Consider the following 27,456-nt stretch of genomic DNA (forward strand, 5'->3'; position numbering starts at 1 on the left):
TGCATCTTCCTTTGGGATTTGGTCTAAAGCAGTGGTTCTCAAAGTGTGGTTCCAGGGCCAGCAGCTGCAGCTCCCGGGAACTTGTTAGAAATGCAAATGATTGGTCTTGCCCACTCTTGATGAGAAATTCTGGGGGTGAGGCCAGCAATCTGTTTGGAAAAGCCCTTCCAGGTGATTCTGATACTCACCGAAGTTTGAGAACGACTGGCTTAGACGCTTGGTCACTATACCCTCAGTGGATGTGAGCCCGGCCCAGCAGCCATGCAAAAGACTGGCCTTCCCTCCTCAGCCCCAGAATGGCCAGTATATCAAGAATGTTTTCGGCCGGGCGTGGTGGCTCATGCTTGTAATCCCAGCACTTTGGGAGGCCGAGGCGGGAGGATCACAAGGTCAGGAGATCGAGACCACGGTGAAACCCTGTCTCTACTAAAAAATACAAAAAAAAAAAAAAATTAGCCGGGCGTGGTGGCGGGCGCCTGTAGTCCCAGCTACTCGGAGAGGCTGAGGCAGGAGAATGGCGTGAACCCGGGAGGCGGAGCTTGCAGTGAGCCGAGATTGCACCACTGCACTCCAGCCTGGGCGACAGAGTGAGACTCCGTCTCAAAAAAAAAAAAAAAAAAAAAAAAAAGAATGTTTTCCAGGTGGGTGACAGGGTGGGCGGTGATGACAGTCACTGTCCAACTCACTTCTCCAGCCTCAAAACCCTGAAGAGGGCCCAAGTAGCAGATTCTGAAACAAAGCTGGCTCCAGGGCAAGAGGGCCCCGAGGCACATCACAATGATCTACCATATTCACCCCACACCCCGCAGGGCCGTGCTGGGCCCTTCTGGATGTAAACACCTCTGGCCATGCACAGCACAAGCTCCCTGACAGAAATCACACCGGGTCCACCCCCAGAGCCCCAGCAACAGCAGGTGCCCCATGCAGGGGGCTAGAAAGAAGGCAGAAAAGGGCCTCACCTGAAGGGGAGGTGGTCAACACACCCTCAGGGTGCCCCTTCCTGCCCAGGGTTGCTCTGGGAGTGGGTGTGACCTGAGGGGTGACCTCCATGTGGACATGAGATTCCGCACCCTACATGAAGGCCCTGAGGGCTGAGGGACAGTCCCTGCTCTTGCTTTGGGGTTAGTGTTGGTACCTGGGGTGATGGGCTGGGTGGTTGTCATGGGCCTTGGCCCTTTAGGATCCTGGCTGCTGCCTGAGCCCCTGCACCCGGAGGGTCCAGCTGTCAGCCTGAAATGAGCCAGGCTTCTGCACCCCTGGCCCATGTGCCACGGGTGCTGCTTTGTGACAGTGCCCCCTGAGTGACACTCTGTTCCTTAATGACAGCCTGACGGCTCATTACGGAGATGGAGAACTGGGGGACACTGAGGAGAGGGGTAACCGGCCCAGCTTTCCTTCCTTCTCCCCGGCTGGGGTGGCAAGACAACAGCCGTGACCACTGACAAGCAAGTCTTAACTTTGCCCAGCCTTAATTTCCTCATTTATAAAATGGGGAAATGACGCCCTCTTGCCGGGGTAACTGCGAGGTTAAGTATTTACGGTGACAGATTCTAAGTGCGCAGCAGGACCTTGGTAAACACGAAAAAATCCCTGGACACGCTCCCCACTTACTCTGCCTGAGGGGCTCCTGGAGATGGGGCTAGGGTGCCGGGGAAGCAGGAGGGAGAAAGAGACGAACGGACACAAACATTCCACCCCCTCAGCCAAGGCCACGTTTCATTCTTGCCTGCTGTCCTGACACAGGTCACCCGGGGGACTCGGGGACGCGCCCTTCTCTCTTGGTTTCTGCCCTTGCGAGCTTAGGGAAGGGCAGCATGGTGTGTGCAGGGCAAGGACATGCCCGTGCCAGCTGGGTGGGATCCCTGCACCTGATGCTGCTTTCCTGGGGCCCTGGTGTGCAGGGGCCTTTTGCCCACACGGGACTGATGGTGACATTCCACAGGCGTGTCCTCTCTCTCCAAGGAACTCAAGGCTGTACCAGCCTCCAAGCAGGGGCCCGGGAGGAAGTGACCTGGGTACGGATCTGTACCCTCGTCAGCAGAAGGGGCACACCCCGCTGGGGACCACATCGTTGGCTCTGGACTCCAGCCATCGTACACTCCCAGGCAGAACCTGCCCTATCCTGGGTCTCTGTCTCCTCTAACCCTGTCTCATCTCCCAGGCTGTGGGCATGGACAAGGAGGTCAGATTTCCAAGCCCTGGATTGTTCTACCACTGCCTGCAGCTTGGACAAGCCATCTTTCAAGAGGCGGCCTGGCTGGACGACACACAGGGCAGGAATTGCAGCTAATCTTGCCCCAGTCAGGCTGGACCAACCATCCCATGCGGCTGGGGCAGATGGGGCAGGCTGTCCTGGGCCTGCCTTCAATGATAAGGCTGTGCACAGGGCACCTGCCTGCCACCTGTCTTTCATCCCCACCAGGGCAGACAGGTAAGGCCCGAGCACCCCCTGCCCACTGCCACCTCCCCCCGACACCTCGGCAGGAAGAACATGGCTCTAGCCCAGTACCCTCTTTCTCTCTGTCACCACTCTCCCTCTGGAGTAAGAGTTGTCAGTTGTGATCTCATCCTTCAGAGAGCCTGGGAGTCATAGTCAGTTTCTGATTATCTGCACAAATCCCAGGAGGTTGGAGGGCAGCAACGCTGATCACGCACTACACCATTTCTCTCGGCCTCCGTGCAGTCTGGGCTATCTGGTCTTCCTTTTAATGAATTTGCATTGGCAACTCCAGGGCCTTTTAGGCAGGGGAGATAAACCAGCCCAGGCTCCAAGAAGCCACTGGAGAACACCCAGAGGAGAGGAGGCAACCGGCCCCGAGGCTGGGCTTCCCTCTGTCCATGTGGGTACTTCCTGCACTGAGGATGCAGTTTCTGGACAGTTCACGGCTCTGTTGGGGTCAGCACTGGGTGGCCTTGAGGCCACTCCTATGTATGGGAGAGAGAGCACGCCTGCCCCAGGACTGGCCTAGGTCAGCAATGTGCTCATCACAGTGCAATCTGGATCAAGCGGGGAGGTGAGCTGGCAACTCGCTCAGCCTTGGCCTTAGCACAACAAGGTGCCCCCCTTCATAGGGGGGAAGTAAGAGGGTGCCACTCTGGGGAGAAGTGCAGGAGCTGGGGAGGGTGGAAGCCAGGTGTGGGGTTCTTGTGTAGTGAATGGGCTGCCCCCTTGTAATAGCCATTTGCGGGGGGGTCCCTATGGGTGTTGTACAAAAAGCTGCCAGCGTGGATACTCTGTATTTTCTAGGATTTTCTTTTTGTTCTCCCTGAAAATTGCGAAAATTCCCTGCTGAACTTAGTGATGCAAGAGAGAACCCGAGGAAAAAGCTCTGTCCACTCGAGGACGGATGGGAAGGGAAGCAGAGCGGGACCCCCTGGAAGCAGTGTGGTGGTGGCCACGGGGTCAAGGAGGGGGCCCCAGGAAAAGTGAGGTTCAGGCAGATGCCCCTCTATTCAGAGCTGCCCCTTCTCAGCGGCTCTGACTTCGCAGGGTTGCGAGTTGGTCCACTCCAGGAGATGTTTGACACCCACCAACATTAGGAGCTGAAGATGGTCTGAAAACCCGGTGTTCCTGAGAACCAGGCCCTGGAACAGGAGATCCCTGAGGGGCATATCACTAGAGGCCAGGGCTTGGGGCCATGGTATCCCAGGGAGGTTTCTCCCAGGAGGGCAGTTAGGCAGGAGCAGGGCTCTGCTTCTAGTGCAGCATGTGCTGGTGTGGCCACCTTACCCCCTGCTTCCTGCCAGGGCGGCTCTACCCAGCCTGTGGCTGCCCTACCCAGGCCTCCCCACTCCCAGGCCCTGCAGGAAGGAATGAGGCCAGCAGGACATGGCTTTCCAGGTGAGGCAGTGTGGAGAGTGGGCAGGTCAAAGGGCAAGGTCTTCTGGGGGAAATGCCAGCCCTCCCTGCCCCATCCTGTGCTTTTTCCAGAAACAACAAGGTCAGGGCTTCTGAGCATGGGTGGGGGAATCCCGTGCTGAAGGCAGGAGTGCTGGGGTTCCTGGGTTTTCTGCCCATTGTTCCAGGTTCAGCAGCTGGGAGGGAGCAGAGAATCCAACCGCCACCCGCCCGTAGTCCGCAGGTGCCCCCATGCCTGGTGAGGGGCTCTGGTTGTCTCCTGAAAGGATCATTTCCCTGCCCAGGATCTGGCCATGGGGGCTCAGAAATGGAGGAGAGGGGGCCGAGGGTCCCTGCCTGGGTGGGCACAGTAGAAGCTATGGCCTCAGGCACTTGGTGGATTTGCAGGAGCTGGGCACAAAGGAGGGGGCATCTACGGCCCTAGTGGAGCTGGTGCTAACTCTGCAGGCCTTGCAGATGGCATGTGGCCACCTGTCGTCCTGAGGGGCAGTTGGAAGAGGAGGTGGTTGGCCATTAGTAAAAATGCCGCTGGAGCTTCTGGTGCAAGCAGCAGGTGAGAACCATCCCGCAGATCTGCCAGGGGGAGAGAGCAGAGGAGCAAAGAGAAATCAGAACTCCTGGAAGCTGCCAGCCCCCAGGGCCCTGGAGCAGTGCTGCTCACTCCAATCCCCTGGGGCCTGGACAAAGGGCAGATTCCTGCTCAAAATGTCTGGGTAGGGCCTGAGGTTCTGCATTTCTGACAAGCTCCCAGGTGATGGCAGTGTGCATGGGGGAACCACATTCTGCCATCTACTATCCAAGAGCAGGGCTTTGCACACTTTAATGGGCATGAACCATCTGGGGACCTCATTATTACAATTCTGCAGGCCTGGTGGCAGCCTGAGAGTCTGCATTCCTAGCAAGCTCCCACTTGATGCTGCGGGTCTGTGGTCCTAGATCTTCTCCAGAGACGGCCTGATTCAATTAGGCCCTAAGAGTAATGTTTCCACTCCCTCAGCAGAGCTGTCTGAGGTGGACTGTCTCTCTAGGAAAGAGTCTGCCTGTGTTTTGCTGTCCTTGGACTCCAGAGCAAAACTCAGGTCCATCTTCGATGCTCTGGCTGGTGTACAGGAGCCATGGGGGAAACTGAGACTCTGGGAAGAGCCCCCTGAGCTGTCACCCTGTCAGTCAGCATAGAATAAGAGCTGGTGAGCTCAGCCTGTCAATCAGTGTAGAATGCAGCACCAAGCCCAGGCCCCGGGTGTCCTGTCTGCCAGCCCTTCTGTTGGTATCCACAGCTGAACAAGAAGGGGCTGGAGCATCTGGTCCAAAGCAGACACAGGCCTGGGAGGATCACCCTGCACACCCCCTTCTCACTTCTCCCACTTCCAGAATGCAGAGGGGCTTTATTCTCCCTCCTTGCTCTTCATGGGCCCTCCTCTGTCTTCTTCCTCCTCTTCTTCTCCTCCCTCCCACCCAAGGATGCATTGAGGGTAATGTGATTATGATCCTGATAATGACGATGACATGTTGTTGGGTCTCGGCTCTCTGCACACAGGAGGGGGGCACTGGGCTAGAGCAGCCCCATGACTGTCCCGTCATACCTGGGGGAAGGTGGCTCCCCTAAGTATTGAAACAGTGTCCTGACTTTCCTAGCAGTTGCTGCTGCCCTGACCTTGGCGGTGCAAACCTGGACGCAGGTGGAGCTCTATCCAGCGGGAGGAGAGCAGGCTGGTGGAGATGCGTGTGTCCCGTACTGTACCGTCTCTGACAGGCTAGCTGGGGGAGGCAGTGTGGAAGGGGCCCATCCTCTTCCCCTCCTTCCTCCTCTCCATCCCTCCCAACCTGGAGGACAGCGTGGAGCATGAACAATGCTTTCAGCCTGCAGACTTGGTGTTAATCCACCTGGGGCCTCAGGCTGAAAGGCGGCTTAGGAGGTTATCTCATCTCCCGCTAGCTTTACGCAGGCAGCTGTCACGCCTTTCCACCCATGCAGGTGTCCCTACCTCATGGTCTGATGATTTTCCTGTGGGATTTTCTGGATCTTATCTGTGCTAAGAGGGAGGCCAGAAGGGAGCTGTTTGACCGGCACAGGTTTGTGCTGGAAACCATGTCTGCATCGCCTGTAGTGTACGTCTCCTGCTGGGGGAGGACTGGAGGGGCCACGCTCCGCAGCAGACAGGCTCCTGCATGAGCTGGGCGTGCCCAGGGAGCCTCCCAGGACGGGCACAGTAAAGGGGCAGAGGTGTGTGGGTCAGACCCTCATAACTGCGTCCACATGCACACACACACTTGCACACGCACACACACACGTGAACACCACGCTGAAGCATGTGGAAGGGTACAGGATGCCACCCGGTCTGGTTCCTGGATAAGCATTGCCATCTCCCTTCTGACAGAGGACACTGAGAAACCAGCACGGATGGCTCCAGCAGCCAGCAGGGGGCACACAGAGACAACACAAGGCCAGCTAACCGCAGGTGCTGGAGGTGGCAGATGGGGTTGGGCCCGGCTTGGAGGCCCAGCCACACGGTGCCTGGTGCTATCTTCTGGCAGCTGCCTGTGTGTGACACTTGGCCACACAGGGAGGCCGTCCTGCCTTCAGCTTCCTCTGAGGCTTCTGAGTCAGCACCTGACTGTCAGCAGAGAGCATGAAGGAAGGGCCAGGGAGCTTCCAGGAAGTCATTCCAAAACAATTGTTTGTTTTCCCTTTTAATGACCTGCAGATTCCAGTCTTGACTGTCTTGTGTTTTCTATGCTCTGAGACATGTTTCCATCTTGCAAGGTGAGCACGTTGGAGGTGGGCTAGGTTCTACTTGAGGCTGCACCAATAGCCTGTGTGATCTTGGGTAAAGTTATCTCCCTCTCTGAGCCTCAAATCCCCCTCTGCCAATAGGAAAACATCCGGTCTGTACACGGGTCTAGGGTCTTCCTTGGCCAGACTCTTTAAAAACTAGAATAACAGGAACCAACAGCACAGCACCCAGTCCTTCCAACACCCCAGCACCCAGTCCTTCCAACACCCCAATCCTTTGAGAGGCCAGGCAGAATAAAGACCCCCGCACCCCGCCTGCAAGCCAGGGCTTTGCACGTGCTTCCCTCACCCTGGCTCTTTCCCCTCTGTCATTGCCTATCAGGCTTCTTCAGGACTTAATGGATATCACTTCCTCCAGGAAGCCTTCCCTGACCTCCCGTGACTGGTTAGGGCCACTGATGTTTGCTTCTTAAACCCAAGGACTCCTGCTAACACAGCACCTAGCACTGCACTGTGACTGCCATATACTTATCTGTCCCCTTCCTTCAAGTAAAATCTCCCTGGGAGAAGGGACAGCACCCTGCCTGCAATGGGGCCCTGGCACTGGGCATAGCACCTGGCACACAGCAGCTCTGTTCCAAAGTAAACACAGCCTCCTCTGCCGGCCCCCTGGGCGGAGGCTGCCAGGACGCTGATGTGAGGAGGGCTGCAGGAAAAGGGCTGGGCTACTGTGACATTTTAAGTGAAATGTTCCCCAGCCAGAATATTCTAGAAATTAGCTTCTAAAGTGACCTCAAAGTGGAGTGCCTCCAGAGTCCACCCACAAGAGGGGAAGCTGGTACAGAGGAAGCAGGCCTGTGAGCTGGAGGCCTGGCCAGCTCTGCCACAGCGGCTGCGTCACCTTCAGCAGGTGACTTTCTGGTGAGGCTTGATGTCTTCAGATGTGCATGAGTAAGATGAGCCCGGGGACTCTGAACCCCGAATGTATGTTTGACCCAGCTGGGAGGCTTAAAAACACCCGTGCACAGACCTCAGCCGAGCCCAGACAATCCGAGCCAGTCTGTGGAGGGGGCGCCAGAGCTATGGTTTTTTTTTTTTTTTTTTTTTTTTTTAAGATGGTGTCTTGCTCTGTCACCCGGGGTTGGAGTGCAGTGGCACAATCTTGGCTCACTGTAACCTCTGCCTCCTGGGTTCAAGTGATTCTCCTGCCTCAGCCTCCCGAGTAGCTGGGACTACAGGCGCCCTTCACCACGCCCAGCTAATTTTTTGTGTTTTTAGTACAGATGGGGTTTCACTGTGTTAGCCAGGCTGGACTCAATCTCCCGACCTTGTGATCCACCTGCCTCGGCCTCCCAAAGTGCTAGGATTACAGGCGTGAGCCACTGCGCCTGGCCACAATGGTATTTAAAAAACTCGATTCTAGCGTGCAGCCAGGGCCGGTGGCACTGGTCCAGGTAGTCTGTAAGGCCTTTCCAGGTGGAAGAGTCTGATCGGGGGGTACCTCAGCACTGTGATGATCCTGTCCAGGTCTGAAACTGCCTCTGGTGTGCTGTTCCATGACTGAGGTGGGTGAGAAGCCTGGGGGGTCCCTGCTGAGGGGATAGGTGCACTCACTCCCGGAATGCAGAACCTCAGCGTGGAGGGGCCTCTGCCGATCAAGTGCAGGGGATTCTCCCTTCAGCATCCCTGCCAGCCCCCAGCCTCTGCCCCAACCTGTGGCCACAGGGAGTTTAGTACTCTGCAAGGGCCACTGTTTAGCAATTCAAATTGTTAAAAAGTTCTTGAATGTGTCACCTTGAAAATAATTCCACCTACTCTTCCCCTTCTGTCCCCTGGAACCTCCCAGGAACAAGCCCCTCCTTTCCCCACATGACTGCCTTGGGCCTTTCAAGACCACGAGGGTGCTGCTTCTGCTCCCCATCTCCTGACCTCTCTCACATCTGACTTCCGGGCCCCACACTCCCCTCGCCCCTCCCTCTGCATCTGGCTGCACAGTGGCATCACTAGAGAGCTTCACAAATACACTGATGCCCAGGTGCCAGCCCCAGACCATTTTGTTTCATTTTGCTGTGGGGAGCCCAGGCCTGGGTCATTTTTTTTCTTTGAGACAGCGTCTCACTCTGTCGCCCTGGAATGCAGTGGAATGATCTAGGCTCACTGCAACCTCTACCCCCTGTGTTCAAGCGTTTCTCCTGCCTTAGCCTCCCGAGTAGCTGGGATTACAGGCGCGCGCCTCCACGCCCAGCTAATTTTTGTATTTTTGGTAGAGACGGGGTTTCACCATGTTGGCCCGGATGGTCTTGACCTCTTAAGTTCATGATCCACCTGCCTCGGCCTCCCAAAGTGCTGGGATTACAGGCCTGGGGGAAGTTTTAAAGCTTGTCAGGTGTTGCCAATGTGCAGCCAAGGTTGAGGACCACTGCCCCGGGGCTCTGCGGAGGTCTGGTCCCACCTGGAGGGTGGCCTGAGCTGGCACCTCCCACACCCTGTCGCTCTCCATGATTTCCACCAGTGCAGTTCCAGGCCACATCTTTGTGGGCAGCACCCTATCATGTAACTCAGGCAGATGGCCTCTCTCTGTTACAGGCTTAAATGCAAAACAAAACAAAGCTCAAGTGCAAGGACTTTAACTCTGTGAAATGTTTTACCCTTTGTTTCAGCACATCTTCACATCCAACAAGCTCTTTTTTCAATGCTGGCTTTATCAAACAACAGACCAGAAATGCTAAGTAAATAGTTCAGCATGCTTCCTGGGTCTTCGTTGAGATCACCAAGAAAAATGAAGAGACAGGTCTGAGGCTGAAGGCCACGGCCCGCTCCTGGAGACTTTTGGCCAAGCTGACATGAAGTCCCTCATCCTTCTCTCACAGCGTGGCCATCCAGCCTGTCTGATTTCTCCTGAGCATACAAGTGCCTGGTCCACACGTCCACAAGGCAACAAGGAATGCATTGCCAAATACCTGGCTGAAATCAAGGTGTGCTCCCTTCATTAAATATTCTGCTTCGTTTTCAGTATTCACAAACCATCTGCTTTAACACCCCAGGTGTTACAGGACATCAGTCTCAAGGTCACTGGTTCCTGCGATGGGAACCTTACTGAAAAATCATAGAACGCTAGATCCAGAAGTTTCCACAGAAATGGGCTAGACCCACAGCTTTCAAGCTGTGCTGGAAACCCTTAGTGTAGCTCAGGGCCACCGAGGGCAGTGAGGGGAGGCCGTCACGCTAGGCTTGTCCCTGCCTGGAACAGCTCCACCTCCTGTGGTTTATGTACTGGGCTCCCACATGGACCATTTTCCATTGAAAAGAGGATGCTGCTACTTAAAAAAGGCTCACAAATATCCAATCTGTCCATTTTACAGGTAAGGACACTAAGGGCTCAGAGAGGGAATGAGATTTCCCTGAGGTCACACAGCAAGAGGTGGGGCTATGTTTAGAAATCAGGCCCTGTAACTCCAAAGCAAGATTTCTTGCAGTAGCTGGGGGCTGGGGAACATTATGACACCACGTTGGACTGATATTTCCCGAACCTCGGGGGTCTTGGAAGTGCCAGGCTGGGTACGTAGGGGAGATAAATGCCCGGTGTCTGCTCGCTAGGAGGGAAACTATGACCCTGGGGAAGAGACTGGTATGAGCCCTTTCTCAAAGCTTAGGACCCACCTGGGACTTGAGCAGTGTAGTGCCCAGCGTCAGCTGGCAGAGGGAGCTCTAACCCGAGGCTTGGCCGCTGCAGGGCTGGCTCAGTGGGCCACAGCAGAAAAAACTGGGCAAGAGGTTGAGAGCCACCAAAAGCCATTCCACAGCGACGGTGAAGGAACAGACTGCGTGGTGGGGGTTGGGAGTGGCCAGGAGGCATGGCAGGCCTGTAGGTCCACTGCCCATCAACCTGACCTCTTCAGTATCAGACTTATGCAGCAGCGCGGTTTACCTTGACCGTCGGCTCTGGGCATCCACAGCCCCACTCCCTGCCCTCGGCCTCACTGCCCTCGTCTGCAGCTTCTACAGGCTCTCAAGGCCAGAGAGGTGAAGAAGAAATGGACAGAGTGGCCCAGGCCGGGTCAGTGTCCATACAGAGCAGGCCCCCTCAACACCTGGAGTAACAGGTTTCTGGAAAGTTCAGCTGCTCTGTGCTGCTGAGCATCCCTTCCCCTGTTCCCACTGACTACTCCCCTGGGGTTCAGCACACAGGACAGAAGTCCTGCCCTGGGGAAGTGCACTAGAGGGGCAACGCTCATGCCACCTGGGCTCCCTGGCCTTGCAGCTGAGTGAGGATGAGGGGGAGCAGGCTGGTCTGGCCAAGGAACAACTAGAGCTTTTTTTTTTTTTTTTTTTGAGAGACAACGTACTAATGCAGAAATCATAAAAATGATGCGTATCATTTATTGAACACCTGCTATCTGCTCAGCCATGAGCCAAGTGACTTACATGGATATCGCTAATTCCCACCACCAGGCAGCAGATAAGGTATAACTAGCCCCATTTTACAAATTAGTAACTGAGGCTCAGAGGTGAAAGAACTGGCCCTAGGTCACACAGCTGTAGGTGGCAGAACCAAGATGGGTGTCCCTCCAGAGGCGACGGACCCTTTTCCCAGTGTGTTAGGCTGCAGATAGACCCTCCAGGCCCACAGATGATGTGGGTAGGTACCACCATGGTCTCCAAGGACCCTGCACTGGAAGTCTCTCCAAGCCAGCCAAGGCCACTGTACCCTGCTTCTCTTTCCCACAGACCTCTGTGTCATTGTAGGGAGTTCGGGAAAGCAAAGAAAAAACCAAAGCCAGGAGACCTGGGTGCTGTTCAGGGTGTGAGGTCTTGGGTAAGTCACCTCTCTGGGTCTCAACTTTCTGATCTGTAAAATGTGGAGAACAGCTGGGTGCCATGGCTTATGCCTATAATTCCAGCACTTTGGGAGACTGGGGCGGGCAGATCACCTGAGGGTCAAGAGTTCGAGACCAGCCTGGCCAAAATGGTGAAACCTCAGCCTCTACTAAAAATACAAAACTAGGCGGCATGGTGGCAGGTGCCTGTAATCCCAGCTACTTGGGAGGTTGAGGCAGGAGAATTGCTTGAACCTGGGAGGCGGAGGTTGCAGTGAGCTGAGATTGCACCACTGCACTCCAGCCTGGGTGACAGAGTGAGACTCTGTCGCAAAAAAAAAAAAAAAAAAAAAGCGAAGAACACTACTCCTTGTCTGGCCTGGGTCTCAGGTTGTTGTGTGGACCCAATGAGAGGAAGTATCAGAAATCCTCTGAAGTCTACAGAAAACTGGAGAAAGACAGCTTCCACTTCCGGAGGCCTTCCTATGTGCCAGGTACTTCACAAGTGGGTCGCAGGCATCGCCTCATTCTTAGACCTTAAGAGCTGGGGAAACGGTCCACATTTTGCAGATGAGGAAGTCAATGCACAGGGAAGTTAGGTAGCTCAAGGTTACCTAGGAGCAAAGCCAGGACTGGACCCGGGCCTTCTGAGGCCGAAGCCTCCCTCTGCTCCTCCCCTTCTCTAGACGGTGCTTAGTCCTGGAGTGGGAAGGGCTGCGCAGGACAGCAAGACTCCTAGAAGGACAGCCCACACTCAGCTCCTGCTGAGCGGAAGCAGGCGTGTCCATGAGCTGGGGACTGCAGGGGCCCTTGCCGCTGAGGAGGCCTTCCTGGCTGCCCTCCTTCGGACCCTTGACTAGAGCAACCTGAGAGAGTCACCCTGACTTCCTGGGTGGCAGCTAGGGGAGAGGGTACAGGGAGAAATGGGAGCTAAGGGCATTGCTCCTCAGGGAGACAGCTGGATGAACCCCCACACACACACCCCCACCCCACACCACCCACCCACACACACCCACCACACCCCCACACACACCCCCACCCCACCAACACCCACACCCCACACAACAGTCACTGCCCTGGACACCAAAATCCATGGATGCTCAATTCCTGATGTAAAATGGTGCAATATTTGCATATAACCTATGCACATTCTTCCCTATATAATACCTTAACTAATCTCTAGACTACTTATACTACCTCATACAGTGTAAATGCTATGTAAACAGTCAGTATATCGCATTACTCAGGGAGTGATGACAAGGTTGTTCAGTACAGATGCAATCATCTATTTTTTGGAATATTTTTGATCGACAGTTGGTTGAATTCACAGATGCAGAACCCATGGACATGGAGGACTGACCATACACACAAACCCACATGCACACACAAAGGAATGAGTGCAGATACGTGCACACTCACACACACATGCACAAGCACCCCTAAACACATATACGTGCATACAACCCCAACCACATGGACCCAGAAGCATGCAGACACACGTACCACAGATGGCTTACACGCTCGCCCCCACGTGCACACACATGGGGTGCATGCACATACCTGAGCCCACACTCACACTCCGCCCAGGTCCCTGTTCCTGACAAGTTCATGTTGTCCCCCAGCTATTTTCCTTCATGTTCTCTGGGGGAGAGACTGACCGTGGGATTCAGCCTTGGTTGCAGAGGGAAGGGGAGAGAAGAAGAGAGCAGGGTAGGGCGCGGGTGTGCAAAGGGTCAGTTATTTCAGCCCAGGTGGTTACTGAAGACTTGTGTCAATGGGAGAGGGGTTCAGAGCTCTTCCACCCCCGCCAGTCCCTGCACTGCAACTTACCTGCAGGCAGGCCACCCCGATGCCCACCGCCCCCATGAGCAGCAGGTGGTCAGCCAGGAACTGCTCCAGCTTGGTGAGGCAGCCTCCCTGTAAGAGAAGGGCAGGTCATGCGGCCATGGCCCAGGAGCAGGCATGGGTGGGGACGGAGGGTGGGCTGTCACTGCAGCAGAGGCTGAGGACAGACCAGAGGACTCACAGGCTGGACCCAACCTTGAATTGCTCACAGGCAGTGGCCCCTGGGGCGTGCCATGGTGTCCTAGACTCTCCGGTATGAGCTGCTTGTAGAGACTCTGGAAAGCCCCAGGCACTGTGGGCTCGTGGCCAAGGAGCACATGTGTCCTGCTTTTCCCACACCCATCTGCCTGACCCAGCCTTTCTGGGGCTCCTGAACGGCCAGGCCAGGGCCCTCTCCTCACCCCCAGCTTGAGTTTGGGTGCTCACCTCCACCTTATAGATGTTGGAGGGGTGGGCCCGCTGGCCGCAGCGTGTCACCACCGTCTTGCAGCAGCTGTCGGGCACCTGGCGGCCCTCGGCCTCCCGCGACAGGATGTACGTGCTGTGCTGCCAGTCGGCTGAGCTGTTGCTTCCGCAGCACTTGAACTGGAGGCAGAGGCAGAGGCTGGAGCTGAGAGGCCTGCGTAGGGTCCAGGCTGCAGGACACATTATTCAAACACTAACCCAACCCCTATTTGTCTCTCCCAACCATGGTTAGTTAGTATTTGTATAATGTGTTTTCCCTTCCCATGCTTTGAGCAGAGAGCTGGTCACGCCAGGGCCCTTCTCAGACTCATTGCCGAACGGCCTGCAGGATACCTGCCTGCCAGCTTTTTAGCCACCCAAGTCCTTTAAGGAGATTATGCCGGGTGTCTTGGGGGCAGGCCGGGTCTGCGAGGTGGGTCCCCAGAGAGTGAGGCTGTGTACCACTGGGTGGCAGAGCCCAGGGTGGGCAAAACCACAAGGCAGGGGAGTTTCCTGGTCACCCAGGGGTCAGGACGTGGGGACAGAGACCTAGCCTGGCCAGCGGCTCCCAGGCCCCCGTTCAGGCTTTAAAGTCTCAGAGCCCCAGACCCGCCCATGGCACTGGGAGACCAGTGTCAACCAGAGGGGCTGTCATGAGTGCTAAGACCTGGGGTCATCTGCACCACCCCAGGGCAGGGAAGCGCCAGCCCAGATATAAAATGATTCCAAGACAGCGGACATGGGTTGCTTCTTGCCTTTCCCAGTTGCGGCACTGAGATTCAAAGTTCCTACACAGGACAGAGAACAGGGCTGCTGTGAGGCTGTCGCGGGTGTATGTCTGGAGGTGGGTGGGGTGCAGGTATGTTTAGTTCAGCTAACAAGAGTTTGCTAGACAGCTACTATGTGCCTGGAGCGAACAAACTTGAGTAAGGCATGGGGCCTACCCTTGGGTAGCTCAGCGTCCACTGTCGCGTAGTAGGAGATGACAGAAGCTTGTGTGTGGCACAGAGGAGGAAGGGGTTAATGCGCTGTCCGGGGCCGGGAACAATCCACAGGGATGAACAGGGGCCCCAGGAACTGAGGAGAGCATGACAGCACACAGAGCAGGGACTGGCACAGTGTGCAGAAGGGGTCAAGCGGGAACTGCACATTCCACGTGACCCTGCCGGTCTGTGCTGGTGCCACCTGATGGCTGTGTCATTTGTAAAATGCGGACAACAAAAGTACCTCCATGCCATGCTGTTGTGAGGACTGAAAGAGGTGATTCATATAAAGCACTTAGAAGGAGCCCGGCGCCGAGTCAGTGGTGAAGGAGAGACACCTGCTTCCACCATCACGCTTGTGTGAATACAGCTTTGTGTGTCTCTGTCATTTACATCCACGTGCTGCTGCTGGGGCCGGGTGCTGGCCCTGGCTCTGCAGCCACTGCTTTCTCGGGGCTCAGTCTCCTGCCTGAGACGTGGCCTGGGGTTCTAAGTGTTTCCGTCCTGTGTGAGGGCCGTGTCCGCATGCACAGACACCCTGCAGGTCTTCGTCAGCGACGCAGCCTTCGCTCTCAGTTGTGCCTTTCCTCATCTGCCCCTGGCCCTGACCTGCCGCTCCCACCCTCTTCCTTAAGCAAACTCCGCCTCTGCCCCATGGAACCCTCCCAACCTCCGCTGCTCTCTCTTCTGAGGGTGGCCCAGCCTTGCACTGCCTGCACATCGCCTGCTGTGTGTCCAGCTTCCCTGAGGGCAGGGATCCTGTCCTATTTCTCTTTGTCTAGCACAGCTCCTCACAGGTGAGGCCCAGTGAGTGGAGTGCACACTTGGTTTTGCACAGGGCTGGTCAGCAGTGTGTGCTGCCCCCTCCTCGTCCTAAGCCCATGGGGTGCGAGTGTGTCTGCGGGTGTGCACTTGTGTGTACATGCGTGTCCCGGGCCACTATTTCAGAGAAGAGACTCCTCCCTGAAGCGCCCACTGGGAGCTGGGCCTGAGTCTTGGAGAGATGGGGAGGGGCCTTCCAGTCGATCCATGATGCCCCTGGGGCTCAGAGCTCCCCACATCTACTTCCTCTACTTGCCTGACGTTCCGGAGCCAAGACCAAGCCAGGTCCAGGGGGTGGGCGTGGGGAGTGGGGTGGCAGAGAGAAGGGGGACCAGAGTGGGCAGGTGGCGCTGCCTTAAATTTTCTGACATCGACACATCAGGATCCTAGAGCAGTGCTGTCCAGGAGATCTTTCTGCCATGAAGGCAGCGTCCTACATCTGTGCTGTCTGATCGGAGCCCACTGGACACATGGGCTAATGAGCACTCGAAATGTGGTTGGTGTGACTGAGGAACTGAATGTTGTATTTAACTGAGCTGGAAATAGCCACATGTGGGTGGTGACTGCCGTATTGAACAGGACAGCTGTGAGGTCCATTTGCCCATCCCTTATGTCTGGTCAGGCCAGTGGTTGTCCCTGGAGGGATTTGCTGCGTCTCTTCTTAGGAGAAAACCTTTCTGTCCCCCAGCGTTCTGTCTGATGGCTCACACTGGGGGGTTCTTATGGCAGCTTAACTGAAATACCTCTGCTGGTTACAGCTCACTCTTACGGAGCCGCAGCAGCCAGCTCCCCGGGGAAGGAGGAAGGCAGCCCCACAGATACAAGCAGCTTGGAGAGGAGCTTCCTGGCCCAGATCCTGGCAGGAGATGGAGTTCTCCTGGCACAGCTGGCTTCCTGGCCACAGAGGCCCCAGAACGGGAAGGCAGCAGGGCTGGGGCCTGGAGGAGGTGGTCGGGGAAGGAGAGGAACCAGGCTTCAACAGGTACCTTTCATGGCAGTGGGGACATCTACAGATGTGACCATGTTTAATGCTCATATGCCCTAAAGAGGCTTCATTTTAAGGATGTGATATCTGAAGCTCAGAGATGGTAAGCAACTTGCCCAGGGTCACCCAGACAGGAAAGAACAGTCAGGGTTTGAACCCATGTGGGCTTGGCCTTCAAGGCCATATGGGGCATGGCTTACATCCTGCTGGAGCTGGTCTACTGAGGCGGTGATCTGCATGGCTCCGGGCTGCCCGTAGTTCTCAGCCAGAGTCCGGTTCAAGTGCTGCTTCAGTTCATCACTCAGCTGAGGAGGGTAGGAGCGAAGGCGCCATCAGTGGGACCAGCCTCACCCCTGCCCTGGCACCAGGCCCACTCCCAACCCCCCCAGCTAATTCTAGAACACTGTGGACTGTGGATGGTGTGATGCGGAGGTTTCTCAACAGTGTAAGGGACCATCAGCCAGAGACAGTGCAGAAGACGGCTATGGAGAGGAAGATACAAAAACTGAGCCGCAACTTAGGGCAGAGGTGTGATGGGCAGAGCTGAGAGAGGCTGGGGAGACGGCTCAGGTAAAGGGCCACATCCAGAAGCTGGTGGGAGGCGGTGGTGAGGCCAGACACGGGGTGCTTTGAAATGTCTGTTGATCTTAACTGTGATCATGAGGTGATATTGAAAATATTTATGATTGTTACCCTGTGGGCATGATATCAGCACTGGCTTGAAACAACCAGCAGGGTCGCACTGTCTCTACCAGCCAAACATCACCCTGGTCATGACCTCGAATCCCTGATTCAGAGGGCTCGAGGGTGGGAGTGGATAGGACTGACTCTGGGCCTCACTCCATCCTTTTTCAATCCAGGCAGGCAAGGCTCGATTCTGTTTCGGGGTCTGGCACGTGACCCTGGCCCAGGCCTTTCTTCTTGGATGTCTCTGACAGATGGATCCATCCTCTAGACCATCCTTGGAAGGGGAGAGGGATGACCCAGTGTCCCACAGGAAGCCCCTGTCCCCAGCCCCCACATGGAAGACAGCAGCATCCACAGATGCAGCACAGAACTGCTGGAGCCAGGACCAGCAGCTGGGATGCAGATGTGTAGGAGGATTGCCGGGGCCTGGGAAACAGGACCACCCCTGTGCCTGCCGCAGCCTCTCTCATCACAATGCAAACCTCCCTACCCACATTGCTTCTTCAGGGCACTGACAGAGGATGCAGGAGGAGGAAACGTCACTTACCCTCTGGTAATACACATGGGCCAGGACTCCTGCCACCAGCTCAACCAGGAAGATGACGAGCAACAGGCAGAAATACTAGGAGCAAAGAGAGAGGACGGTCACCACTGGGATCAGGATGCTGCCAAATGTTTCCCCACAGTGGTGGGGGTGGTAGAGATACCTGCTGGGACCCCTATCATCCATACCATCTTCCTCCTGGATGTACCAGCCTCACTGGCTGCCAGCACCAAGTTCCCCACTTACTCCTTCCCTCCTTGGTCTGCTGACAATTCAGTAATGCATCCACTCATCCAATATGTATTAAATACCTGCTACATGCCGGGTGCCAGGTAGCATAAGACAACCATTGCTCTCAAAGTTATTGATGGTGGGAAGACAGATGATGGACTGCAATGCTGTGTTACAAATGCAACTACAGGGTAAGCTCTAGAAATGGTGGGAGGCTTCTGGTAGGGTGGGCAGTCAAAGAAGACTTCCTGGAGGTGGTGACACCTAAGTAACATCTTTAAGGACTGAATAGGCATTTGCTAAGTGAAGGAGGGAAGCACATTCCAGGAAGAGGGGAGAACAAGTGAAAAGCCTGGAGCCTGCAGGAAGCATGGGGCATTTGTGTTCAGGGAGTGGAGAGTGCCCTTGTAGTTGGAGTGCAGGGACCAGGGTGGACTGTGACAACCAAGGCTCAGGAAAAAGCAAATCAGAGATCCAGGGGAAGGAGACTCCTGTGTTGTCTTTCAGCCCTGATGCCCATTTCCTGTTCTTCACGGCCCTGCAGCGGTTCTCATTCCCCTAACCACTGCTCCTCCCATCTCACAGCCCTGCTGCTGCTGCTGGCTTCCCAGCCCTGCACTCAGTGTGACCTGTAGAAGGGCATGGGCCCTGCTTCCTTCTCACTCCCACCTGGCTTGCACAGTCAGGAGGGCTCCTGAGACCCTGCTCGACCAACTCTGCTTGCAGGAGCCGACAGGCCTAGAAGGCATGTGGGGCCTCCCTCTCTCCCCACCCTGGAGGAGCAGGGAGAGGGGGATGAAGCTGACTACAGGCAGCCACGGAGCTCACAGGCAGGGACTAGGAGAGGGAAGAGAAGAGAGAGGGCGAGAGAGGGGGAGCACTACTGATGGAAATCGGCCCCACTGTGGGGAAGCTCAGCCAGACTCATGAGCACCTGCCACCCAGGCTTCCCCCAGGCACTGCCCACCCACCTGGCCACAGCAGAGCAGCTACCCATGGTCACTGGGATGGCTGGATTCTAGGGAAGGCCCAGCCTGTGGGTGAGACTGAGACTCTAGGGCTCACCCAGCAGGGAAAGGAGTGTGGGCAGGAGGGATACGGTGGCGGGTGGCGGTGGGGGGGGGCATTCGGAGGCAATGCTAATCCATGGGCCCATGGGCCTTGCCCAGCCATCTCCTGCACCACTCAGCAGGGAGCCTGGCATGGGCAGGGATTAAGGAATACAGGAGAGGGGCCATTTCTTTTCACAGGAAAAGAACTGTGGTCCAAGAGCAAGGTTTCCTTTCAAATGAAGTGCATTACCCACCTCCTCATTGCAATTTTACTGTGTCCTATAGGCTCCCGGCATCAGGGACACAGGGAGAGTTTCCAGTCTCAGAATAACAGTGTCAGGCCTAGCCCCATCATTTGTGGGGCCTGAGGCCAAGAGCACAATGCAAGGTCCCTGCCCCTTTCCTACCCTAGGCTCTTCGCTGTATCAGGAAAAACCTACAGCTCTGTCTGCCCCTCCTCCAGGGTCAGATGCCCCTTGTGGGATGGGGGGTGTGTGGAGAGGGCTGGGGGTGGTGCAGGCTAGGGGCACATATGCCAGGGGTCTAGTCAGCCTCAGGACATGCTTGCAGATGCTGCATGCAGGCACAGGTTGTCTGAACAGAGGATTCACGCTCTCGGGTCCCTGGGAGGTCAGGAAGTTGCGGAACCGAGTTGCAGATTCCACAAGGGCACATTCCCTCTGCCCTACGAACTTTCTACTCGCTGGGGAGGAGTGTGGATGCTGCATGTGGTACTGAGTGATATGCAGGGTAAGCTGAGGCAGGAGGCTGAAGAGAGAGTCTGTGGATGGTCCCCCTGCTTGAGGAGCCTCTGAGAAGCAGGGCCCAAACACCGAGGAAGGCTGGGGGAAACGTCAGTGGACTTGGGTTGGGTCCAGGCTCCACCACATGCTGGCTCTAGCTGGATGGCTGCTAGCGCTTAGGTGCAAATTAGAAAAACGCGGCTCAGCAAGAGTTGCATGGGCTGGATTTCAGCCTTCTTTGGTCCCCTCGTGTAGGACGCAAACTTTAGGGCTAACAAGGACCCAACAAGAGGGGAAATGTACTTTCCCGTGATCTGACCTGCCTCCTGCCCTCCCAGAGCTCCAGGTCCCACAGCATGAGGGGTGTGGTCCTCATCAGCCAGTGGCAGGCGCAGCTAGTCCATGCCAGAGTGTGATCCCCCTGGGAGCCACCTGGCCCATCAGTTACAGCATGGCTACACATTCACCCTCACCCCACCCAGGGTGAGGCATCCTTGTTTCTGAGCCTCCTTGACTCAGGGGCTCTCCCCTGCCATACACTGCTGGGCCCTGCGGCCCCTCTGACATGTGTGCCCTTCCTGCCTGCTCCAAACTTCCCTCCACCATCCCCAGCTACGGTACTGAGGCTGGCTCCCTCCCACTGCACAGGACCTGAAGGCATTGATGCCAGTGGCTGCCAGAGACCTCTGGGGCACGGGAGGAAGAGGTGATGGAGTGCCCCTGACAGGAGCACCCAGGCTGCTGGCAGCTAGGAGAGCCGCATCCTGGCATCTCTCTACCTTCCTTCTCTCCATCACCACTGTGAGCTGTGAGTCAGGCCCACAGGATACTCCTGGATAGCTGGCAGTGTCACACCGCTTCTCGGGGAAAGTCACTGCCCCACTTACTATTGAAGACAGGGTGGGGAACAGGCAGGATGGGGAGGTAGAGATACTGAGCCTCACCCCTTGGTTTAGTGGCTGGCTAAATTAGTACATGCTATCCCTGCGCAGGCTGGTTCCAAGGCATCAAACAGGCTATCTGACGTGCGGAGTGGTCAGGAGGAGGGGAGAGTGCTTGGCAGGGGCGGTGGTGTGTGGGGATAGCCTTTTTGAGCTCTAGTGTGTAACGATGCCTGGGAGGGGAGTGAGGGCCTGGCCTGGGGCTTCGAGGGGACTGAGGCTGGGTGCTGGTGGGCACAGGCGCTGGCTCCAGGCAGCAGCTTCCACAGCAGGGAGGCTGCAGGTATGTGACTCACCTGGACAGGTGTGTGACAGGCCCAGGAGGCAGGCGAAGGGTCCCTCATCAAGATGCTGGGGCTTCAGCCGGGTGAGATCATGGGCTCTGACAGACCCATCACCTCTGCCCCTCTACCCTGCACGTTACCCAGCCTTTCCTGACTCCCTGGGTCCGGCGGGATCATCTCGGGGCCCCTGCGGCACACTCGGGCTCTGTGTGCAAAGCTGAAAAGTGTTCCTGGTGTTGCTGCACACAGTTCTCTTCACACAGGCCAAGCGTCCAGCCTTCGGGCCTTTGCCCTGCCTGTCCCCCTGCCTGGAATGCTGGTGCCTACCTGTCCTTCCACACCCAGCTCGGCTCAGTCTTGGCTCCACCAGGCTATCCTCGGGCAGGAGCAACTGCCACTCCCCCCCGCCATCTGAATGCCTGCAGCGCATCATCCGCTGTCTCCTGACACCTGCGCTCTCTGCTTTGCCCTTCTCTCCTCAGGTGGACTGGGCTTCGCCTCTGTGTCCCTCCCCTGCCTGCCGTGCGGTTCCTCAGTGTAGGTCATCACCGGATGAGTGACACAGGTTTACCCATTGCTCTGTAGCACTGCTCTTGCTTCAGGTGTTACCACTCTGTCCCCTAGAATGACTGTGAGCTTCAGAGAAACAGGGACCAGTTGCTTCTGGCTCCTCCACAGTGCCCGGCATGGTGCTGGCTCTAGACATACGCTTAGCAGACCTCCTCTGATAAAGACGCAGGAGTGCACTTTCTAATAAAGTACACCTATGAGACAGCAGAAACTGGCTGGAGCATAACCAGCCCCATGCTGGGGGCAGTAGCTTAATCTTTTTCTGATCTGAGAGTAGCATAGCACAGTTCCCTTAGTTAAATTTACACCAGTGGTTCTCAATCTGGCTCAATTTTGTACCCAGTGGGTATTTGGCAAAAGGAGTATCTAGAGGGTGGAGGCCCGGGTGCTAAGCATCCCACTGGCTGCAGGGCAGCCTCCCGCAGTGAAGAATTATCTGGCACAAAATGCCAGCAGTGCCGAGGCTGCAAAACCCTGGGTCACACATTTACCTTCAGGTTCTCAGGCTGATGCTGGGACTTGATTTGTTTATGTGTCCCTATGCACTGTGGGAGCCACAAAAATAAGATCCAAGGAATGTTACCTAGCTCCCGAGGAGCTGGAAACAGAGCATGGACCGAACCCTGTGCAGCACTGCACCTGCCTGGGAGGGCACCTCTGCGGCAGAAGCCTGCTTGCCGTGACAAAAGGAAGGATCAGGGAAGCCTATATTGCTTCAGCTCACATCCCCCTGGGACCCCGGGGCTGGAATTCCACAAGGGAATTCCATGAGGCCAGGTACAACCCAAGAGCTCTCCATGTTTCCTTGGGGATCTGTTTTCTGAAGCAGCTGTGGATTCCTCCAGTTGCCTCGGTGAGCTGGGGAGGGGTGTGACGCCATAAGGTTTGTGTTAGGGGTTGACTCTAGGAAGCATCCAGAAGGTTCTGGAAACACCTTTTGCCTTCTTTAAGTTGGGTTTGGTATTGCTTTTTGAATTATTATACAAAAGACGGTAATAAGAAATTCTCAGCCCATATTTCCATGTAGTTAGAATTCACAGGACCTCATGGTGTCCTGCTTTTCCTAGCTCACTGTGCCAGAAAGTGCCCCCGCTCCACCAATAGGGCCCAGAATTCTCTGCAGGGAGCCTCCAGAATCACTGGCCCATGGCTTAGGAGGCAATACCCCAACTCAGGGCAGGCTGGCCTTGCTTCTCAAAACAGTAGAGGAGCAGAGGGCAGACAGGTTTTCTGTAGTGGGAGCAATAGACAGGCATCCCTTCCAGCAAAAGAAAAAAAATAACCCTTCCTTGGCAGAGGCAGTGCCTTACTCATCTGCACAGCCCTGGAGCACCAAGCCTAGCCTAGCACATGGTACCCACATGTAACAATAACAGCCCACATGTACAAGCTCTCCCAGCTGCCAGCCCCCCTTGCAAGCACATTGCATGGTCTCTCCTGTCCACCCTTGGAGGTGAGTACTAAGCATTGCTCATCACATTGCCACATGGGCACGAGCATCAGCCTCGCTTTAAAGATGAGGACAGGAGCTTGGAGATGCTAAGTAGCTTGCTGGAGGTCACACAGCAAGTACGTGGTGAGCGAGGAACAGAACCCAGGAGTTCCAGCTGCAGAACCTGTGCTCTGACCTGCTGCATGGTACTGTCCCCACTAAGTGGGGGAGGGATGGATGGATGAGCTCACTGGGCTCACTTAGGGTGGATTCAGCATTTTAGGGCAGGTATGATTCAGGTGAACACAGGGGCGTCAGTGCTCCTCCGCAAAGGACAGAGTGTCAGGAGAGGGGAGGAATGAGTAGGTGAAGATGGAGAGAATAGAGGGAAGCCCAGGGATGCCCTCCCTGGCCGCATAAGCATCCGTCACTGCCCTGTGCTCAGTCCCCTGCCAGCTGTCCTGGACACCAGTGGGGCAGGCAAGAGATAATCTAGGTGGCCCTCCTCCCACCTCCCCCCTGTGCAACCAGCCTTCCTCTTTGCCAAGAATGGCACAAGAGCAACTTTCACCTGCTCCTCCCTGCCACTCCACCCCTTGGCTCATCCTGGGTTCGTGGCCATGGATTCTAATGCCTGTCACTGCCCCCTCTACCCTTCACTTTATTCAATCCAGCCCACTCTTACCTCAGAAGCTAGGTAAGGCACTGTTGTACAAGCCTGAGAAACACTCCTGTGTGTGCACACAGAGCCACGCACAGTGAAGCCTCCAGCCGCTGTGCCTTTTGCTCTCGCTGTTCCTCCTGCCCGGAATTCCCTGCCCTGATCCCATTTGTGTTCTACAAATGGCTGCTCAACCACCAACACTCTCAGCTCAGGCACAGCCTCCATGAAGCCCTCCCTGAGCCGGAAGTTTCTGAGCTGTGGTCTCACTGTTAGTATCCTTGTTTCTGAGCCTCCCTGACTCTGGGACCGCCCTGCTAGTCTCATTCCCTGGGACTGTCTACACGCTGATCCCTGCTTGCCCTCCTGGCTCTGATCTTTACCTGGTTCTGCCTTCATGGTCCCTGTGCCCTTGGTGTGACCTGAACCTACCCCACTGACCTCCAGCTCCACTCTGGTTTCTGTGGCTGGTCTGCCCCTGCAGGTCCAGGGCTGCAGCTCCTTCCAAAATCGACCCCTATGGTCTGATGGAAACAGATAACGAGAATTCCAAAGAAAGCTCCTGTAGCATCTGCCCCAGAGCCCTCCATAAGAACCATCCCGTTTCAAAATATGCCAAGCTAGAGCAGTGTGTTAAACACAGAATGGGATCCAAATATTCATCTTTCCCCGTGTAGCAAAGTGATTTTATTTCCTATTAATTCTTTAATGGAACAGTTTAAACTAGGAGCAAAACTGGATATTTTCTAAAACTATAGATCCAAAGTGAAGCTAGTACAGCATAGCACTCTCTGAACCAAACTAATTTTTTTTTTTTTTTTTACACGAGGCCTTGCAGGAAATATGCAGAAATATTTCACTGTGACATTAAGGTGAGTAATTAGACATTGAGTCCTTTTAATTTTTTTGGAGATAGGGTCTTGCTTTGCCACCCTGGCTGGAGTACAGTGGTACAATCATGGCTCACTGCAGCCTCGAACTCCTGGGCTCAAGTGATCCTCCCACCTCAGCCTCCTAAGTAGCTGGGACTACAGGTACATACCACCATGCCTGGCTAATTAAATTTATTTATTTATTTATCTGTAGAGATGGGGTCTCACCATATTGCTCAGGCTGGTCACAAACTCCTGGCCTGAAGCAATCCTCCTAGCTTGGCCTCCCAAAGTGCTGGGATTATAGGCATGAGCCACCATGCCCTGCCAGAAATTGAGGGTTGGACTTCCATCGCCTGGGGGCAAGCTGAGCCCCTGATAGAGATTTTCGGGCAGATTCACTGGTGCATAAGAGACAGGGCAGCTCAGCATCAGCTGGTGCCATCTTTGAGGTAAGTTTAAAGAACTTTATAAAACTGGAATTTCAAAATTTCTCCACTGGATTGATTCTGCCACAAAGAAGGGAGCTTCACTGAAGCATTCCTCTTCTGTATCTCCAGCCATTCTGCATAATTAGAGATAGTCAGGGTTTGTGAGGCTTCCTGCCAAGCCATATCCAGTCAAGGCAGTCCAGGCAGGTTGGGATGAGAGGCAGGTACTAGCCTATTCTCAGAACAGGGCGGCAACAGCCAAAGAAAACCCAAGACCCTAGCAAGGTTAAGTTGCAGGGAGGAGAGCCCAGCCTGAGGCTCCCAGCTGGCTGTGTGTGTGAGAGGATTACAGAGGAAGGAGGAGGGAGGGTCAGGGAGCTCAGAACCACCCGCCAAACAGGAAAAGTGAAGCCAGCTGTTTCAGTGGCAACGGCCTCAGGGTGAATTATTTTCTGGCAATTAACCATTAACTGCAGCGGGCTCAGAGGTGCAGCTGCCCAGCCCATTTGTGCAGAAAAGAGAGGATGTGGATTTGGGAGCCTTCAGCCATTCCTGTAACAAGTGTCACTGTTAGAAGGACGGAGGTAACCTCTACCCTTCCTGGCCCCAGCCCAGGGCTCAACGCCTGGGTCGTCCAGCTGCAACCACGCCAAAGGTTGGGATTCAGCCATTCCACCTGGAAGCGGCTTTACAGTGAGGGCTCAAGAATGTGCTCTGGCCCATGTCTGATACTGACATGTGGTTCTGGGAGCAGAAAAGGGGGCCAGGACTAGGGTGCAGAGAGCCGGTGGACAGAGAGAGGGCATGCTGGAAGAGGCAGGGAGGGGAAAAGACTGGGTCTTGGGGAGGCAGCAACTCTTCTAGAGGCACATCAAGAAAATGTGGCTGAGGCCCTTCAATGTCCCAGCCCAAATGTTGGGGGTCTAAGGAGATCACAGTGTGTGTGTTCCAGTGGGCGGTGAGGGTCATGGAAGGAGAACAGAGTTTCAGAACTCCAAGCCAAAGACAGGCATTTACTAGGATTCAAGCTGGGACTACTGAGAGCCCAGTCTGAACAGGCTGAGTGAGAGCGGCCCCCAGATTGGGCATTAGGGCCTGGCCAGCTGGCTGGGGCGATGAGGGCCAGACCCCCCACAGGCAGACACGGCGCAGGGAACTCAGAGGATGCTGGTGTTCAGTGGATTCAGGCATGAGGAAAGTGACCAATTGCTACTTCCTCCCAGTGCCCTGGAATTACCCAGACTTTCCCGTTGGCTGTCTTCTTGCAGGCTGTGGGAGAGATAGTACAGCCTGAAGGCACCTGTGCAAGGGGCAAGGGTAGGACAAAGAGCAGAGGGTAGGACAAAGAACAAGAAGGAGACACCAGGCTCCAGGGAACAGGGCAGCCTGGAAGTTAGGGAAAGCCCAGAGAGGTCAGAGCCTCTGACCAAATTCAACACAAATTTAAACTGCCTGCATGGTCCTTTGCCTTTTAATACAGGCGCCTCATGTTCCTCACTAGACTCTAAGCCTAGAGCTGGGTCAGAGTCTCTTTTTCCCTCCTCCCCTTCTCACCCTGCCTTGTGCCCAGCAGAGCAGGACATGCCAGGAATGTGCTGGAAATGCTTGTTGATGTTGATGAATTAGGCAGTCCCATCAATGCAATATGGAGCATCCACTGCAGGAAATTGGAGGGAGGTGGTAGTGGAAGCTAATTGGCCATAGAACCACCCCATCAAGACGATGCTGCTGGCTTGTGGTAATCAGGTACACCCGCTGCACCCCGAGAAGGGTGGGTGTCAACACAGACCCTATGAGTCTCTTGAGTGGCCAGCTCTTGGGTATGTGTGCATCCTGCTTCCCAAGGAGCCTTCAGGGTTCTGAGGCCACCTGGTCCATTCCCCAGCCTGTACTGCATAAGCCACACTGCATGAGGAAAGGCTCATGCTGGAGAGGGGTTGGGGTTCCCCAAGCCCTGGCTATAGAATGCTCCCTTTGGAGCATGGTGGAGGCAGCTGACTCAAAGGTTAAAGAGCCACCAAACAGATGAGGCAAGGCCCACCCTGGAGCTGGGTGCCTGGTGGAGCAACACAGCAGAACACGTAGGTAAGAAATGAGCCAGGGAGGATGCAGTCCAGTTCCCAGGCATGGGGACCCAGGCTCTCCTCACCCTGAACTTCCCACCAGCACCAGCTACTTCAGAGGATGTGGCCCAGCTCAGGCTGCAGGGCCCTGGGAGCCATGGCCCTCAGAAAAACTCTTATTTATTTAGGTTCCTTCTTAAGGGAGCTTGGTCATGGTGATGGCAATAGTGATGTGAATGTTCATTAGAGCCACATTTTTACCGTCTTTGTATAATGTGATGACTTGCTTCCCAGGACCTGAAAATACTTCTTCGTTACCCTCAAACATCGTCCTGTATAAAACGGCAACACAAGGAGGCAGGCAGAAGCTGAATGATTGCCCGAGGTCCCAGAGCGAGCTACGCAAGGTACACGAAAACCAGCTTTTGAACCCGAGCCCATATGTTTTCACCTTTG

The 27,456-nt window shown here is 55.4% G+C and overlaps 1 protein-coding gene and 1 long non-coding RNA gene across 3 annotated transcripts in view; one reads left to right on the forward strand and one right to left on the reverse strand.

Moving 5' to 3' along the window:
- Window positions 1-613: 613 nt before the first annotated feature.
- The window catches only part of TSPAN11 (tetraspanin 11), a 68,800-nt gene continuing 41,957 nt past the window's right edge, over window positions 614-27,456 (reverse strand). The window contains exons 4-9 of one of the 2 annotated variants that reach the window (XR_004249183.2): window positions 17,724-17,798; window positions 16,690-16,794; window positions 13,682-13,840; window positions 13,241-13,327; window positions 12,971-13,081; window positions 4,372-4,432 (exon numbers count right to left, since the gene is read on the reverse strand). Coding sequence is in view for 1 of the 2 variants with exons in the window: in XM_032159999.2 (XP_032015890.1) it covers window positions 4,373-4,432; window positions 13,241-13,327; window positions 13,682-13,840; window positions 16,690-16,794; window positions 17,724-17,798 (486 nt within the window). In the remaining variant the exon portion in view is untranslated. Of the gene's footprint in view, window positions 4,433-12,970; window positions 13,082-13,240; window positions 13,328-13,681; window positions 13,841-16,689; window positions 16,795-17,723; window positions 17,799-27,456 lie in introns of both variants that reach the window. The other variant, XM_032159999.2, reaches the window with a different exon arrangement.
- On the forward strand, window positions 4,348-21,727 carry LOC116472840 (uncharacterized). The gene is made up of 6 exons (XR_009214525.1): window positions 4,348-9,568; window positions 11,340-11,409; window positions 16,263-16,486; window positions 16,934-17,059; window positions 17,684-18,142; window positions 21,454-21,727. It is a non-coding gene; the product is annotated as an uncharacterized LOC116472840 (long non-coding RNA).

This window comes from Hylobates moloch, unplaced genomic scaffold (genome assembly GCF_009828535.3).
Source record: "Hylobates moloch isolate HMO894 unplaced genomic scaffold, HMol_V3 SCAFFOLD_8, whole genome shotgun sequence".
NCBI lineage: Eukaryota > Metazoa > Chordata > Mammalia > Primates > Hylobatidae > Hylobates > Hylobates moloch.